Below are 15581 nucleotides of genomic sequence, written 5' to 3'. Positions count from 1 at the left end.
ACAGTAAACTTAGAGTGATAAGCAGCAAAACTTTCTCATTTGAACGATTTTTGATGGAGATTTCTCTCTGAAGATTTGTGTAATATCTATAGATTTTATAATTAAAATATATTAGAGAAAAACTACAAAGTACTAAAAGATATTACACAGAAAATAAAAATTATCCAAAATCCCATTACTGAAACATTGCTACTGTTTTCTTTCTGTAATGAATGTCTGATTCGTCTCTACCCTTCCCACTACAATTTAAGGTCCATGAGATCAGGGACCAAGTACGCTTTGCTCAGATCCTGGCCTTCTTAAAGTGAACTACGCATAATTTGTTACTAACAACAAAATCATTAGATATTATTATATTGTAATTATAGGCTCAGGAAATAATGACGTACAGAGGGGCAGTTTACCCCCCAATAAATAGCCTGCAGTTTGCACAGTTTTGTTGCAACTTGTATCTCCCTTTGTCCCTGTTTTTAGAAACCATTTACAATTCCATTCCCACCCCTAGCTCTCACCATCCACTCTCTCCAAACTGCCTTTTGCATACCCCGCTGCCGTTGAGTCCATTTGGACTCAGAGCGACCCTATAGGACAGAGTAGAACTGCCCCATAGGGTTTCCAAGGAGCGCCTGGTGGATTCGAACTGCCAATCCTTTGGTTAGCAGCTGTAGCACTTAACCACTAGGCCACCAAGGTTTCCGCCTTCTGCATAGATATTAGAAAACGATGATTACTACATATATTTCATCATGTAACTCCCCTGCCTGAAACCCTAGATGGTCCTCCTCTGCTCTGAAAACAAAATTTCCAACTCCTCGTCTAGTCCCTTATCTATCATTAAAGCACCACCTCACCTGTCTCCCCTTCCTCTCTGGATTCAGCCACACTGACCTCCTTTTGGTTCTTTGAATGCTGCCCCCTCCCACTCACTCGCCTTTACTTAGTTAATTCCCATTCATCCTTCAGATCTCAGGTCACATGTCCCCTTAGGGGGAGGGGGGAGGCTTTGCTCTTCAAGCAAGGCAAGGTCACCCTGTACATACTAGGGTATCTTTCCTTCACAAGTCTTAACCCATTGCCGTAAGTCAATCCCAACTCATAGCGACTCTGTAGGACAGTGTAGAACTGCCCCATAGGGCTTCTAAGGCTGTAAATCTTTATCGCAGCAGACTGCCTCGTCTTCCTTCCTCGGAGCAGCTGCTGAGTTCGAACTGCTGAGCTTCTGGTTAGCAGACAACTGCTTAACCACGGCGCCACCAGAGCTTCTCTCGCGGTCTCACTAGGGTGCGATTTTACATTTATGCTGATTATAATGTTGAACAGCTACCTACTGTAAGTCTGGTTTTGGTGACTATGGCATCCCCAGAGGAACCCTGGTGGTGCCGTTGTTAAGCGCTTGGCTGCTAACCGAAAGGGTCAGTGGTTTGAACCTACTGGCTGCTCCGCGGGGAGAAAGATTAGGGCAATCTGCCTCCATAACGATTACAGCCTTGGAAACCCTGTGGGGCAGTTGTGCTCTGTCCTACAGAGTCGCTATGAGTCAGAATCTACTCAAGGACAATGGATTTGGTTTTGGTTTGGTTCTATCTCCAGGACTAGTATTTGAAGACGTTTCATTCAACAAACATTTCTTAAGTGCCTCCATCATGCCAGGCACTACTGTAAGCAATGATTTAGGAGTCTAAAGTTTGGTTCCTTCGGAGTCCTTCCCGACTCTCACCTGGAAGAACTGAGATTCCCGAATCTAGGTAAGTGAGGCGTTTCTGTACTAAAATTTACCCATAAGAATGATTGAAGGACTTCAGTCTCAACTTGATTTATTCATAAAATGTCACTAGCAACAGAATTTTTTTAAATCATGTTTATGTGTAAAGTAAAATGTTATAAAATGGCAAGCTTTAATTGCACGATTAGAGTAACAATCTAAAGAAGTCCTTGGAATGAATTATTCTGTAAAATAAATGTTCCATTTTTGAAGTCGACAATCATCACCTAAGTTATATTTTAAGTCTACATTTCTAAGTATCTTAGAGAAGCAAACATTTTTAAAAATCTGCCTTCCACCTATGACAACTATTATGATCTATATTCTTGTATAGAAAACACTCAGCCACAGGGGCAGTTAAGTAACTAAGGGCGAATACTCGCCAAGGACGCGAGACTAGGAGAACCGATGAGACCCCATCGGGTCTTTCCTCCATTCTTCCCAACCAACCCCCACCCTCGCCCTCCAGACGCCTTTTTCTTCACCGACAGACCGAAGCCCCCTTCGCGAGAGCAGAGGCCGCCAGCCTACGAAAGGATACCGGGGTGGCTCTAGCGCACGACGCCAGGATAAAGCCCAGCTTTCAGGAGAAGCGAGGAGTTTCGCTTCTCGGAGATGCTCCAGCACGGCCGCGTCGGGGCCGGGCGCCGAGGCCACCGGCGCAACGAGGCTAAAGGCGGCGCAGGCCGGTGCTGCCAAGCCTGGGTGTGCGGAGGCGGCGCCAGCGCCGAGAGGCGGGAGCGAGCTGCGTCCCCGCCGCGCGCCCCCTCCCCGCGGCGGCTCAGCGCTCCGAGCCGCGGTGCGGGAGAGCCGCGGGTGAGGGTGTCTTCACTGCGCCGCGCTCGCATCTCACTTCCCAAGAGGCGGCTGCTAAGGCCTCCTTCCCTCCCGGGCCAGAGGATGGAGCTCGCGGCGACAGCGAGGATAGGGAGGCCGAAGGCAGGACTGCCTCGAACCTGCCCTGGGTTTGCTCCCTCGTGCCAAAGGTGCCTGGGCGGGAGTGACGAGGGCAGAGTCACTGCACCGGGGTGCAGAGGGAAGCCGCCGGTTCGGGCTTTTTAATAAACGATTTGCTATCATTAATAAGGATAACTGCAACACTTAAAAAAGAAAATTAAAGCCCTGCCTCGGTGTTAGCCGGCCACACAGCCCGTCGAGGTTTTCGGGCAGCTGACCAGGTCGAGGGAGGACAGAGGGAGAAGGAGGCTTCGGATCCGACTCCAGAGCTGACCGGGAGGTGTTCTGCGGCCCGCTGGCTCCGCAACCCCTCCCAGCGACTGCCCTGACCTGGGGCGGGCGTGTAGGGGCGAGGGGACAGCCACCGTGCGCTCGGTGCCAGAGGCCCTGTCGGGTCTGGCGTGAAGACGGACGCATGGACAGACCCCAGTAATCACAGTATCGACCCGGGCACCTCCAAATCGAGCTATGTTCACACGCGGACTCATCCTTTCTCTTCCTATCGGTTCTCCTCCACCCTGCTGCCTAGGCTCTGGAGATCTAAACTCGGCGTTTCGCCTTACTTCTTCCTGGGGAAGAAAGACAAGGATGCAATGGCCTTCCATTCTGACGGCCACAGGGCTCCGGAGAGGGGGTGACTCTTCCACAGCCCAAGCGGGGTTGGAGGCGCCTAACAAGGAAGGCAGTATCCGGCGGGGCCAGCGTGCGCCCCCGGTTGCCCTGTGCGTCTGGGACGCAGAGCGCGCTCCCAGCTGGCCGCGGCCTCGGAACCAGCCCACAGGCCAGGGGTACCTCTGCTGCCTGTCCCGCGGGGTGGGTCGCTGGGGCCGCGGCCGAGTCGAGCACGGTCCGGGCACTGCAGCCTCCAGCGTGCGGACAGTCCGCCCGAGACGCGCCTCCGGTTACCCGAGCGAGCCAGGGAAGCGCCCTGGATGATCGTGCCCCCCGAACAGCCGACAGATCACATTTTACAACACCTTTTTTTCCCATCATGTTTTCTACCTGCCCTCTGCACGTGCGGAGGATATGATGACCAAAAATAAAATCTTAGCGGTGCCTTCAAACCTCCGTGCCTCTCTTTTGGGCATCTGTAGTATTTATCCGTTCCCCGAAACCGGTGATCGAAAAGTAAACAAAACAGTGAGAGCTGGGTAAAAGCTGGCAGGATTTCCGCTAGCACGGTCGCGAACTACATATCCCAAGAAGCCCGCGGAGACCGGGACGCGCGTCCACTCCGCCATCCACTTGGAGAAGGCCTTACTAAGCCTGGCCGCGACACTCGGGCCAATCGCCTTGGCTTTCACCTTGGTCTGGACCCTGGGACGGATTCGCCCTCAAATGATGCTCCAGTTACAGGACTAACCGAAATTTATCTTTGTCTCACAAAAGAGGAGGAGCGTGGTTCTTGTCCGTTCCAGCAGAACGACTGACATCCTTAACCTGAGCATGCCAACCCTCCGGTTGTGATTTTCGTGGAGGTCTGCACGCCTGCTTTGCGCGTTAAGCCACAGGTTTTTGAGCCGTGTTTGCTGCGGTGATTGACAAGCGTGACCCTGTCGAAGCGGCGGTTGGGTCCTGTCTACATCTTACGTTTCTTTCTTTATCCGTGAATCATCTCGACGGTCCGTGTTGTAAATGTTTAGCATTTTGCTGCTTTACTGCTTATTTCTGGGAACAATTCCAGCACTTGCTGAAACCGGCGGAGAGAGGCGACTGAGCCCCGAGAAGAGCGAAATATGGGGACCTGGGCTAAAAGCAGATGTCGTTCTTCCTGCCCGCTATTTCTATATTCAGGCGGTGGATACATCAGGGAATAAGTAAGTCGAGAAGCGGCACCCTAATCATTTTGGATTTCAGTAAAAAGTGACTATTTTTTCTGCTCAGGAACTCCTTTCTACACAGCAGTTTAAATTCTGGGATATTTGGGTGCAGTCCACATCTGGTTGTTGTACCTCTGTCCGCCATCCGAATCAAATTTTCACGATAGCTGTAGCAATAATTCCGAGGTGGCTCTTCTTTTAGCTATTTTGGTAGAGATTCCCACATTAGCAGGGGAAGACAAAGGCCCTCCACTTTGCGGAAAGTACTGTTTCTAACTCCTGTTTGCATAAACTGTTATAAGGAATTTAAATGCAATGGTTAGAGACACGGTTGGTCACTTGACTGTGGTGGTGTCTTCTATTTTCAGGTAGACATCTGCAGGTAAGCATGTTTTGAAACTCAAAGAAAAATGAAACTTTAGATCTTAGAGGGAAAGTAGCAAAGTATGAATCTCCTGTGTGTCTATAACAGAGGTTTATTTCATTCTAATGATTTCAGTATGTTAAAATTCTACTTAAAACTCATTTTTTAAGTCACATACTTGTGAAATGGTTGTCTTTTTATTGATGAATATTGACCATGTATATTTGGTATAAAACGGATCTTAGGAATACTATGTTTCCAAAGCAAAGGAAGTTTGTAAATTTTGTCACTTGGCTATAAATAGTATATGCTTGGGGAAACTAAATACCTTATTAAGAGGAAGAGTACTCCAGCAAAACATTTATACAGCATCACTAGGATAACCGTCCACCTATGCTGTGCTTTTCCAAAGCCGAGCATGATTTATTGGATTTTTAAGTCATTGAGTTAAAGTTCTCAAAAGAAGATCATTATCTTCATTATCTTTGGAGGCACCATTTGGTCACATATTTCCAAATGTGATGGGCATGAAATAAATAGTAGGTTGATAAGGATATTTTAATATATGGAAAGTGTAAATATGTTTCATGTGTACGTAGATTCGTAGGCTAACATATTCCCTATGACGTTCTAGTGAAACTTTTTTGTGTCATCTTGAGCATTGTCATACTTTTTTTTTTTTTAAATCTCTGTGATCCATCATATTCTGATAGTAAAAGCACAAGAGAGGATAAACAAGCATATGGTCAGAGGAGACTGTGGAGGAGAATAATAAGGTTCTTAGACTAGAGAGCATAATCATTTTGAGTTTGGTCCTTAATATAATATTTGTATTTTATCACTTCCCATCACAGATTCACATCTTCTCCAGGTGAAAAGGTGTTCCAGGTTAAAATCTCAGCACCAGATGAGCAGTTCACTAGAGTTGGAGTCCAGGTTCTAGACCGAAAGGATGGATCCTTCATAATAAGATACAGAATGTATGCAAGCTACAAAAATCTGAAGGTAGAAGTTAAATTTCAAGGTCAACATGTGGCCAAATCTCCATATATTTTAAAAGGTAAATTGGAACATGATTTTAAAGCAACACTATTTGGATATAATAACAGATACTATTCCATCAACAAAAATAACTTGGCATGTTTGTTTTCTCCTCCACTGAAAGAAAAAAATAGAAGTTCTTTATTTAAAAGGTAAATTAAGAGTCTTGGTAAAAGAGAGGAATTCAGGATTTGAACAGAAATTATAATTGTCTAAAGAGGAACAAAAACCTAAGCCAAACCCTTTGCCCTATTCTGACTCCTAGCAACCTATAGGGCAGAGTAGAACTGCCGCACTGGGTTTCCAAGGAGTGACTGGTGGATTCAAACTGCCGATCCTTTGGTTAGCAGTTGAGCTCTTAACCACTGTACCACCAGGGCTCCCGAAAGAGGAAAGAATGTATTGATGGAGAATTTTCTCCCTTTAGGAAAAACATTAGTGAGATTAATGAGGCTGTATATATGACCATATATACAGATGTGTGCCTTGAGTAACCAGTGTTATTGAAATTTGGCAGATCATTGAAGGAAGAGAGGGGGTTGAAGTAGAGCAGGTGAAAAGTTGCCTGTTGTTTTCACCTCCGTTACAATGCCTGTTTTTCCAGGGAATTCTCTCTTATGTAACATGAGAGTATAGCTTTATTACCTAGAGCCATATCTTCTCTTCTAACAGGAAACCAAACACCACGCCAAACCCCTTGCTGTCAAGTCAATTCTGCCTCTTAGCAACCATATAGGACAGAGTAGGACTGCCCCATAGGGTTTCCAAGGACCAGCTTGTGGATTCCAATTGCTGACCTTTTGGTTATCAGCTGTACCTCTTAACCACTGTGCCACCAGGGCCCCCTAAGAGGAAACGGTACCCAAAAACGGTGGAGAAGTAGTGTTAACAGAGAGGCACCCCTCAAGAAAAGTAGACATTTTTTTTAAAGTGTCTAGATTCCTTTTTCCTGCATTCCACCAGGATCACATGGTACAGTATAACCTGCTAAACCTTAAAAAGATATTCCATTTTCAACTACTGCTTGGGTCAGGTGGGAATCTGAGAATTCTAGAAAGGAATGACAGTAAAATCTCAATTCAAATTGTCCTGTTATATATTAGTATTATTTCTATAAACATAGAATTAATTCATTAGAATAATAATGGAATGGACTGTATTGAGAATTACCTTTTCTTCTTTATAATTTTTTTTTAAAAAAATACCAAGCGTAGTATTTGTTACGTGTTTCAAAGTAATGATGATTTACCCTATTGAGACAAGCACCTTAGACACCTTTGGAACCTGTTCATATAATAGACTGTTGAAATATTAATTTCATATAATTTTTGCCTTTCATTAAAACAGGTCTACTCTGACATCCATTTACCATTGTTTGGTTATTCCTAAGTGCTTAAAATATTTGAATTAATAATGAAATATAATACCCACTGAAGAGCAAAAATTAATACCTATTGGCTTTTTTTTTCCTTCATCTTTTATTTATAGTGGTGAAAATATACATAACAAAACATATGTCAATTTCTACTTGATAATTCAATGACATTGATTACATTCTCCAAGTTGTGCAGCTATTCTCTCTGTCCTTTTCTGTATCACTCCACCACGGTTAACATAAACTCAATGCCCCCTAAGCAAAAGCGTTCGGAGAAAATTTACTGACCATATTAGTTTCCCATTCAAAAAACTTATACACAAATTGTTTTGTGACGTTGTTTGCAGTCCCACCAATGTGTCACTGTTGGCTTTCTTTTAAGTTCATGCGGAGTGGATCCAATTTTGAAAATGTCACCAGACTTCACTGTGAAGATCTGTCAGAGTAGAGAGCTGTCTTACTAGCAGTGCCCAAGTGTAATAGAATTTTTTTTTTTTCCAATCAAAATGCTCTTCCTATCTGATGAGGCAAACTCTGCGAATCCATATTACAGAGATTTGTTATGTGTTTCAAATGCTGAGTGAAATTATTACTGTTATACTTCGTTACTTGTGTGTGATTAGGGCCAGTTTACCATGAGAATTGCGACTGCCCTTTGGAAGACAGCGCAGTCTGGCTGCAGGAGATGAACTGCCCAGAAATCATTGCTCAGATTCAGAGAGATCTGGCACACTTTCCTACCGTTGATCCAGAGAAGCTCGCAGCAGAAATCCCAAAAAGATTTGGGCAAAGACAGAGCTTGTGTCACTACACTTTGAAGGATAACAAGGTATAATACATGGCTGAGGTATTTGCTTGTTTTAGTTTATTTTTTGACCATTTCGATATAACTAGCTAAATGGTTTTGTTAAAAGCCATTCCAGTGAGGATCATTATGACTAGCTTGTCTTCAGTGAAGTCTGTCAGTACTTTTAGACTAATATAAATGTAAATTCTGCCTTAGGTTTACATCAAGACTCATGGTGAACATGTAGGTTTTCGAATTTTCATGGATGCAATACTACTTTCTTTGACTAGAAAGGTAAGTATATATATTTTCTCTTAGGTATGATATATAGTTTCAGCCCAAGGTTTACAATATAATTTGTCAAAGTAAAAATAACAACAATATAAATGGTTTTCTGTTCTACAGTCTTATTATATTACTGTTCTAAAGTTTTGTGTCATGCAGGTTATGTCATAGAGGAAAATAATAATAAAATTATTTTTGTACTAAGCCTGTTTTGAGTCCAAGGAAGACTTGCCTTATACTGAATCCTGTTTCTTGGTATAATGTACTTTAGCAGTTCTGGTGGAGTACTTTGCCAGTAATATGAAAATGACTGATAGGAAAAACTATACCAATATTCTTACCAGTTATTCGATAGCTATTTATTGAATAATCAGTGTACATATCTTGATTGAACTACCCATTGAAAATAATAGTTTCTTCTCAAGGTTACAAGGCATTTTCAATTAGTGAAATCTGAATGTAGGTAGCTATGTAGCATCAGTTATTATGCCTCCTTGAAGCTGAGATACCAGAGTGCTGGCAAATTTTTCTTGCTCATCTGTGTCAGTCTGTAAAAAATAAGAATGTTCTTCAGGACTCTGGTTTCTCAAGGTGCTTCACAGACTGAGCAATACAGTTCTTGGCCTAAAGTATAAATCTCTTATTTAACAAGTACTCCAAGCATTTTTTGTGGCTAAATAAAACAAGTTCTTTCAACATGTTCATATCATTAGTCAGTAGAGGCAGCATAGCTTGGAAATTAATAGTACTGGCTTTGGTGTTGAGCTTCCTGCGGTCAAATCCTGGCCCCACCATCTACCAGGTGTATCTTTTTGAAACGGAAGCCTCATTAGCAAAAAACTAGCATCAGAGTCCCAAGTGCTGTTCTTTGTAATTATTTCCTTTCTCTCTCTGCCCGATCATTTTAGAGTCTCTTGGCAGTATTAGAGATTACTTTTGCCATTTCATCCCTTTTGCAGCAAATATACTGGCCAGTTGGGCACTATATTCTGAAAAGTTGCCCACTGTTAAAACTGAGGAAATTATCATTACCTGAAGCTTGTAAGATTGCCCTTCCATTTGGTGCTCATTTCTAATTTTAATTGACAAATGCAGAGTAGTCTCCAGTGAAAGAAATATGAATGAACTCCTTTCTCCTAGGTGAAGATGCCAGATGTTGAGTTTTTTGTTAATTTGGGAGACTGGCCTTTGGAAAAAAAGAAATCCAATTCAAACATCCATCCGATCTTTTCCTGGTGTGGCTCCACAGATTCCAAAGACATCGTGATGCCTACCTATGACTTGACTGACTCTGTTCTAGAAACCATGGGCCGGTGAGAGACAGGTTACGGTTGACCCAGAGCATTGGTTTTCTTTCCTTGGTGAGTTCTTTTCTAACAACCTTTGTGATGTGAAGGTTTGGGAGGCAAATCTGTTGCACTTTCTGTCTTCTAGAGTAAGTCTGGATATGATGTCTGTGCAAGCTAACACGGGTCCTCCTTGGGAAAGCAAGAACTCCACAGCTGTCTGGAGAGGTCGGGACAGCCGCAAAGAGAGACTCGAGCTGGTGAAGCTCAGTAGAAAACACCCAGAACTCATAGACGCTGCGTTCACCAACTTTTTCTTCTTTAAGCACGATGAAAGCCTGTACGGTCCCATTGTGAAACACATTTCATTTTTTGATTTCTTCAAGGTATGACATCATCAGTGGCCAATCTTTTCTGTTTTTCCAGATACCTTCATTTATGTATAAATAGCCCTTGGTGGGGGGCGAAATTGAGGCCTATAAATTATAGGAAATGGATAAGGGAAGCACAAAACTTGATGAATATCATGGCATAGGGATCCCTGGGATTGGTTTGGTGACCTGGCACTATCATCTGTCCCCAGCACAGATGTTAAATACACATTGAGGGCATCTAGGACCTGGGTACAGCAACAATCTTTTCCAGCTAATTCTCAAGATAAACAAATGTCAGCTCCATATCCCCTTTTATTAATAAGTACATGTAAATCATTTCCCTAGAGCCCTAACAACCCAACAGATTAAAGAAGATGTAAACCAGGATCTCTTATCAGGCCTTTTGGTGGCGGAATAAGTTGAAACTCAACCAAATGTTTTGCCCGGGAATTCTGGAGATAAAGGATAGCTTTCTGTGTCTAGAATGTGGATTGCTCGTGTTCTAGGGAGTACTCTTTTTCTAACAACTCCCTTTTTCAAGTAGTGGGACACTGCCCTGCTCACTAGACCACTAGTGGGTTTTGAACCCCATGTGGTGAAGAGAAAGGAGGGCAAAAGGTAGTTGCCTGTCCTCAGTATGTTAGGACACCAGTGATTAGTGGGCTCTGTCTGCCCTGTAGATGCTCAGGTTTTCTTTTGATGGGTTGTGTGGCAATAAATCTGTTGCCATATCGAGTCAATTCCGAATCATAGCGACCCTATAGGACAGAGTAGAACTGCCCCTATAGGGTTTCCAAGGAGCAGCTGATGGATTCGAACTGCCCACCTTTTGGTTAGCAGCCAAAGCTCTTAACCATTGCACCACCAGGGCTCCTTTATGGCAACATATGGACTCAAATAATGCCATAAATTGGCAATATTTTTTCTACATGCAGATCTCAAAGATTTTTGTAAGATTACAACCAAAGAGAGCTGATATTGGCCATACCTTCTCACAGGTGTATTACATTACATGATTTCTTTGCTTTAGTCCTACCTGTTGGATTTTCTACAACTAAAGATTAATTACCCCCGTTCTGTGAATGTTTATATTCACAGATGTTCTTGTCCCAGAGCTTGTTAATTTCCTTAAGACATATGTGTAGCCATCTGGTGTTTAAATGGTTATCATGGCACAAAATGTGACATCATTATGTTCACACGCGACTCAGTAAAGTAGTAGAGGAGTTACAAAGTCAGGAGTGAATACATCTGTCCTTATGTTGTAGCCTTCGGAGAACAGTTTTATTATTTTATTGCCTGCTTCAGTGTTAGAACTGTTGCCTCCTTTGTGGTATTTAGGGGAGCAGCAAAATGAGTAGTTAGCTTTTGGGTAGCGTGTTATACTTTAGCACTTATAAACACAAAGACAGAGAGCAAAATCTGGCCAGTTTGTATCTAGGGTTGGTGAGGGTTCATGTATGGTAAGGGGAAGAGGATAAAGAGAGTGGAATAAAGGAGATTTAATTGAAGTCCTCATACCTTACTGCTTATTTTGCAGCATAAGTATCAAATAAATATCGATGGCACTGTAGCAGCATATCGCCTGCCATATCTACTGGTCGGCGACAGTGTTGTGCTAAAGCAGGACTCCATCTACTATGAGCACTTTTACAATGAGCTGCAGCCCTGGAAACACTATATTCCAGTTAAAAGCAACCTGAGTGATCTCCTAGAAAAACTTAAATGGGCAAAAGATCATGATGAAGAGGTAAGGTCAGTCTCCTAGAGGGTTTACTTCCCTTACACTCACACCCATTGCCATCGAGTCAATTCCGACTCAAAGCAACCATGTAGGACAGTGTAGAGCTGCCCCATAGGGTTTCCAAGGCTGTAATCTTTAGAGAAGCAGACTGCCGCATCTCTCTCCCACGGAGCAGCTGGTGGATTCGAACTGCCAACTTTTCAGTTAGCAACTGAGAGCTTAATCACTGTGCAACCAGGGCTCCTTCTACATTACACTAATACCCCAATATCAGGGGTTCATTTTAAGTCTTGTACCTGGGAAGTCTTCACGATCCTCAGATATAGAATCTTACCTGAAATGGAAAGCCACCCTCTGTGGAATAAAAATCACATTAGTTTTCCTCAGAGTGCACACAGGCATTGGGTCTTAGATTAACTGTCCACTCTACATGAGAAACAAAAGCTAAACCTTGACCTTGATATGCTGTTTTTCAGTCAGGTTGTTCTGAGCCTCAAGCACTGCCTTTAATAGCAAATATGAAAATTAAGATGGCTAGTGTTTCTTGTGCTATGGGTTATAATAAGGGATTGCATGAAACTAATCCTCAAGCTAAGTGTCTACTGAAAATGTTAAGGCAGAGAATTAAGCATCATCTTGCATTTACATTACTTCACTTAATGTATACCTTCTCTCTCCAAGACAGTCTTGATTGTCTTAGTTCTAGAAGGTTTTTGATTCACTTTTGTTCTACGGTCCAATATGACTTCTCAAACTTTCTAGTGTTAAAAACCTCCCTTTGATTTGGACAAACATACCATGTTAAATGTTCCCTTGACTACATAAGACCATCCACAAAGATGTCTTTTCCACTCTTGTCCCACTGTATCTATGTGCTTATATTTATACATAAAAGAAACACGTAGAATTATTAAATTATAAAAATATATTTTATATATGGTATTTATTTATTCTGAGGATCAGGTTGCATATGTCTGTGTATTATGTCCTAGTGCGCCATGACAAATTACCACAAAGTGGGTGGCTTAAAACAACAGAAATTTATTCTCTCACAGTTCTGGAGACCAGAAGTCCCAATTCAGGGTGTCATCAGGGCCATGCTCTCTTTAAGGCTGTAGGGGAGGATCCTCCCCTGTTTCTTCCAGCTTCTGGTAGCCCCAGGCTTTCCTTGGCTTATGCAGCATCACTCCAGTCTCTGCCTCCGTGGTCACGGCATCCTTCCCTGTGTGTCTTTTCTCTTCTTTTTTAAAGCGACCCGTTAAACCCATTGCCATTGAGTTGATTCCAACTCATAGCAACCCTATACGACAGAGTAAAACTGCCCCATAGGGTTTCTATGGAGCAGCTGGTGGATTCAAACTGCCGACCTTTTTGGTTAGCAGCCGCGTGCTTAACCACTGCACTCCCACCAGTCACATTGAATTAGAAACCACCCCCCCACACTCCAGTATGACGTCATGTTAACAGTGGCTAATTACAACCGTGAAGACCCTATTTCCAAATAAGGTCACATTCGCACATATTGGTTAGGACTTCAGCTATCTTTTTGGCGGTTACAATTCAATCCAGGTCTGCCTGGTAAAAATTATGTTTCATTAAAGATGTTTTTTCCCTGAAGACCAGATTTACTGGCCTGACAGAGACTGGAGAAACCCTGAGAGTATGGCCCCTGGACACCCTTTTAGCTCAGTGGTGAAGTCACTCCCGAGGTTCACCGTTCAGCTGGGGATTGGACAGCCCCATAAAACAAAACGGGACTAATGAGGCACAGTAGTCCAGGGACAAGGACTAGAAAGCAGGAGGGGACAGGAAAGCTGGTGATAGGGAACTCAAGGTTGAGAAGGGACAGTGTTGACATGTCATGGGGTTGTTAACCATTGTCATAGGGCAATATGTGTACTAACTGTTTAATGAGAAACTATTCTGTAAACCTACACCTAAAGTACAAAAAAAAAAAAAGAATTATCTGTGTGAGATCAAATTTACAACAGCAACTCAAAAGGTTTGATGGGAAGCCTAGGGGGCAGCAAGTTGAAGATAATGGTGATGGAATAATTTGGAGAAGGACAGTGAGAATAGCAGCACAACTGGAAGAATGTAATCAATGTCACTGAATTGTACATGTAGAAATTTTTTAAATGGTGTATCTTTGGCTATGTATATTTTTACCAAAAAAGAAAAAAGATCCTCCAAGGTTGAGATGGGAGAGTGTTGACATGTTGTGGGGTTGTTAACCAATGTCATAAAACAATATGCATACTGACTGTGTAATGAGAAACTATTTGTTCTGTAAACCTTCACCTAAAGTACAGTAAAATAAATAAATAAATAAAGATGTTTTTTCCCCCTATAGGCAAAGAATATAGCAAAAGCCGGACAAGAATTTGCAAGAAATAATCTCATGGGTGATGACATATTCTGTTATTATTTCAAACTTTTCGAGGTGAGTATTTTCCAAGAAAATAGACGCGTAACTTGTAGTTGTACATGTCCTCAGGAACAAATAATATTTCATTTAATTTCTGAAAGTATATTAATATGAGGAGATATATGTGTACCTCTGTAAATGAAAATCAGAAACAAATATTAAATAGTAATAAAAAAATTGTTGTAAAGCAAAGATTAGCTAGTGGAGAGAACTGCATCAAGTGGAAAATATTATTAGAACTGTGTGGTATATAGGAGCCCTGGTGGCACGGTGGTTAAGTGCTGGGCTGCTAACCGCAAGGTCAGCAGTTTGAACCCACCACCCACTCCACGGGAGAAAGATGTGGCAGTCTGCTTCCGTAAAGATTTACAGCCTTGGAAACCCTATGGGGCATTTCTGCTCTGGGTAGAGATAGGGTTGATATGAGTTGGAATCAACTCAACAGAAATGGGTTTGGTCTTTGGTTTATGTGATATATGGTTAGGAAATTGATGTCTGATCCTCAAAGGTACTTTGCACAGATTCATTTTTCTCTTTATACAGTAGTCCTCCTGCCTTACCATTTCTTTGAACAGTGCAAGTTTTGTTTGGACCTGTTGTTCTTACCCCATATGAACTGTGGTTTGTCTGGATATTGTTTTCATGGACCTAACCATGTAGGGATTGTTATCAAAGCATATCTGACAATTTAAAGACTTTAAGATAGAATTCAGTAGTTAAACAAGTGATTTACTAGTAATAGTACCAGATGTAGATTAAGATTTTTATCTCAGAATTGCACATACTGAACCTCATATCTTAGGCTCTGCTATAGAACAAACCAGGTTTATTTATGACCTACACTGGGCTCCCCATTTTGTACCCTTCCCTAAGGGATGGTAAAGGGAGAGAGAGTGAACTGTGTAAACTGAGTAAACTAGGAGGAATTATTCCCTGAATTTCTAAAGATCCACAGGATAGCACTCATTCTTTAATGATTACTTGAACATAAGTACGTCGCACAGTTCCTAACACAACTGAGCACATAACAAATGAAGGTGGTGATTAATGTTTTTGCAAACCATGGTGGAGGATAAAGTAGAAATAGTCTCTGTCCTCAAATTCTCCATCTAATAGGGAAGATCAGGAAGATTATGTGCACAGTTATTTTCATTGCAGGGCAGAAGGTAGTAAAAACCATACGAGTCATATAAATTCAGGATGGATTAAGGAGAATTCCATTAGGAACAGGCAGCCTGTGTTCAAGGCGAGCTGCCTCCAGAAGCTCTGTATTTGAAGGGGAGTGGAGAATTTTCCATATCACAGACTTGACATATGTAAGTTAACTGAACCATGGGCTAGCAAATTTTAGTGTATCT

At 42.4% G+C, this 15581-nt stretch overlaps 1 protein-coding gene across 2 annotated transcripts; it reads left to right on the top strand.

The window, feature by feature from the left end:
• The first annotated feature begins 3539 nt into the window (after positions 1-3539).
• POGLUT2 (protein O-glucosyltransferase 2) lies at positions 3540-14474 on the top strand. 2 transcript variants are annotated; one of them, XM_023738538.1, is made up of 8 exons: positions 3541-4536; positions 5758-5963; positions 7943-8148; positions 8323-8400; positions 9532-9704; positions 9826-10063; positions 11592-11801; positions 14149-14474. In XM_023738538.1, exons 1-8 carry the CDS (start codon positions 4355-4357, stop codon positions 14335-14337), a joined length of 1482 nt encoding a protein of 493 aa, XP_023594306.1. In that variant the 5' UTR covers positions 3541-4354; the 3' UTR covers positions 14338-14474. The 2 variants fall into 2 exon arrangements, with proteins under 2 accessions (XP_023594307.1, XP_023594306.1); XM_023738539.1 differs by lacking the exon at positions 11592-11801 and having other exon boundaries at positions 3540-4536.
• Positions 14475-15581: the final 1107 nt, after the last annotated feature.

The sequence above is a fragment of the Trichechus manatus genome, unplaced genomic scaffold (assembly GCF_000243295.1).
Source record: "Trichechus manatus latirostris isolate Lorelei unplaced genomic scaffold, TriManLat1.0 scaffold00118, whole genome shotgun sequence".
In the NCBI taxonomy this organism is placed as follows: Eukaryota; Metazoa; Chordata; class Mammalia; order Sirenia; family Trichechidae; genus Trichechus; species Trichechus manatus.
The sequence above is the reverse complement of the archived record's forward strand: the minus strand, read 5'-3'. Positions and strand labels throughout refer to the sequence as shown.

What these genes read in the sequence shown, in the direction of transcription:
- POGLUT2 (XM_023738538.1), top strand. Translation starts at nt 4,355, where the DNA reads ATGTTTAGCATTTTGCTGCTTTACTGCTTATTTCTGGGAACAATTCCA. An exon ending in GTGGATACATCAGGGAATAA is followed by an intron (nt 4,537 to 5,757) that starts GTAAGTCGAGAA and finishes TTCCCATCACAG; the next exon opens with ATTCACATCTTCTCCAGGTG. An exon ending in TACTTTCTTTGACTAGAAAG is followed by an intron (nt 8,401 to 9,531) that starts GTAAGTATATAT and finishes CCTTTCTCCTAG; the next exon opens with GTGAAGATGCCAGATGTTGA.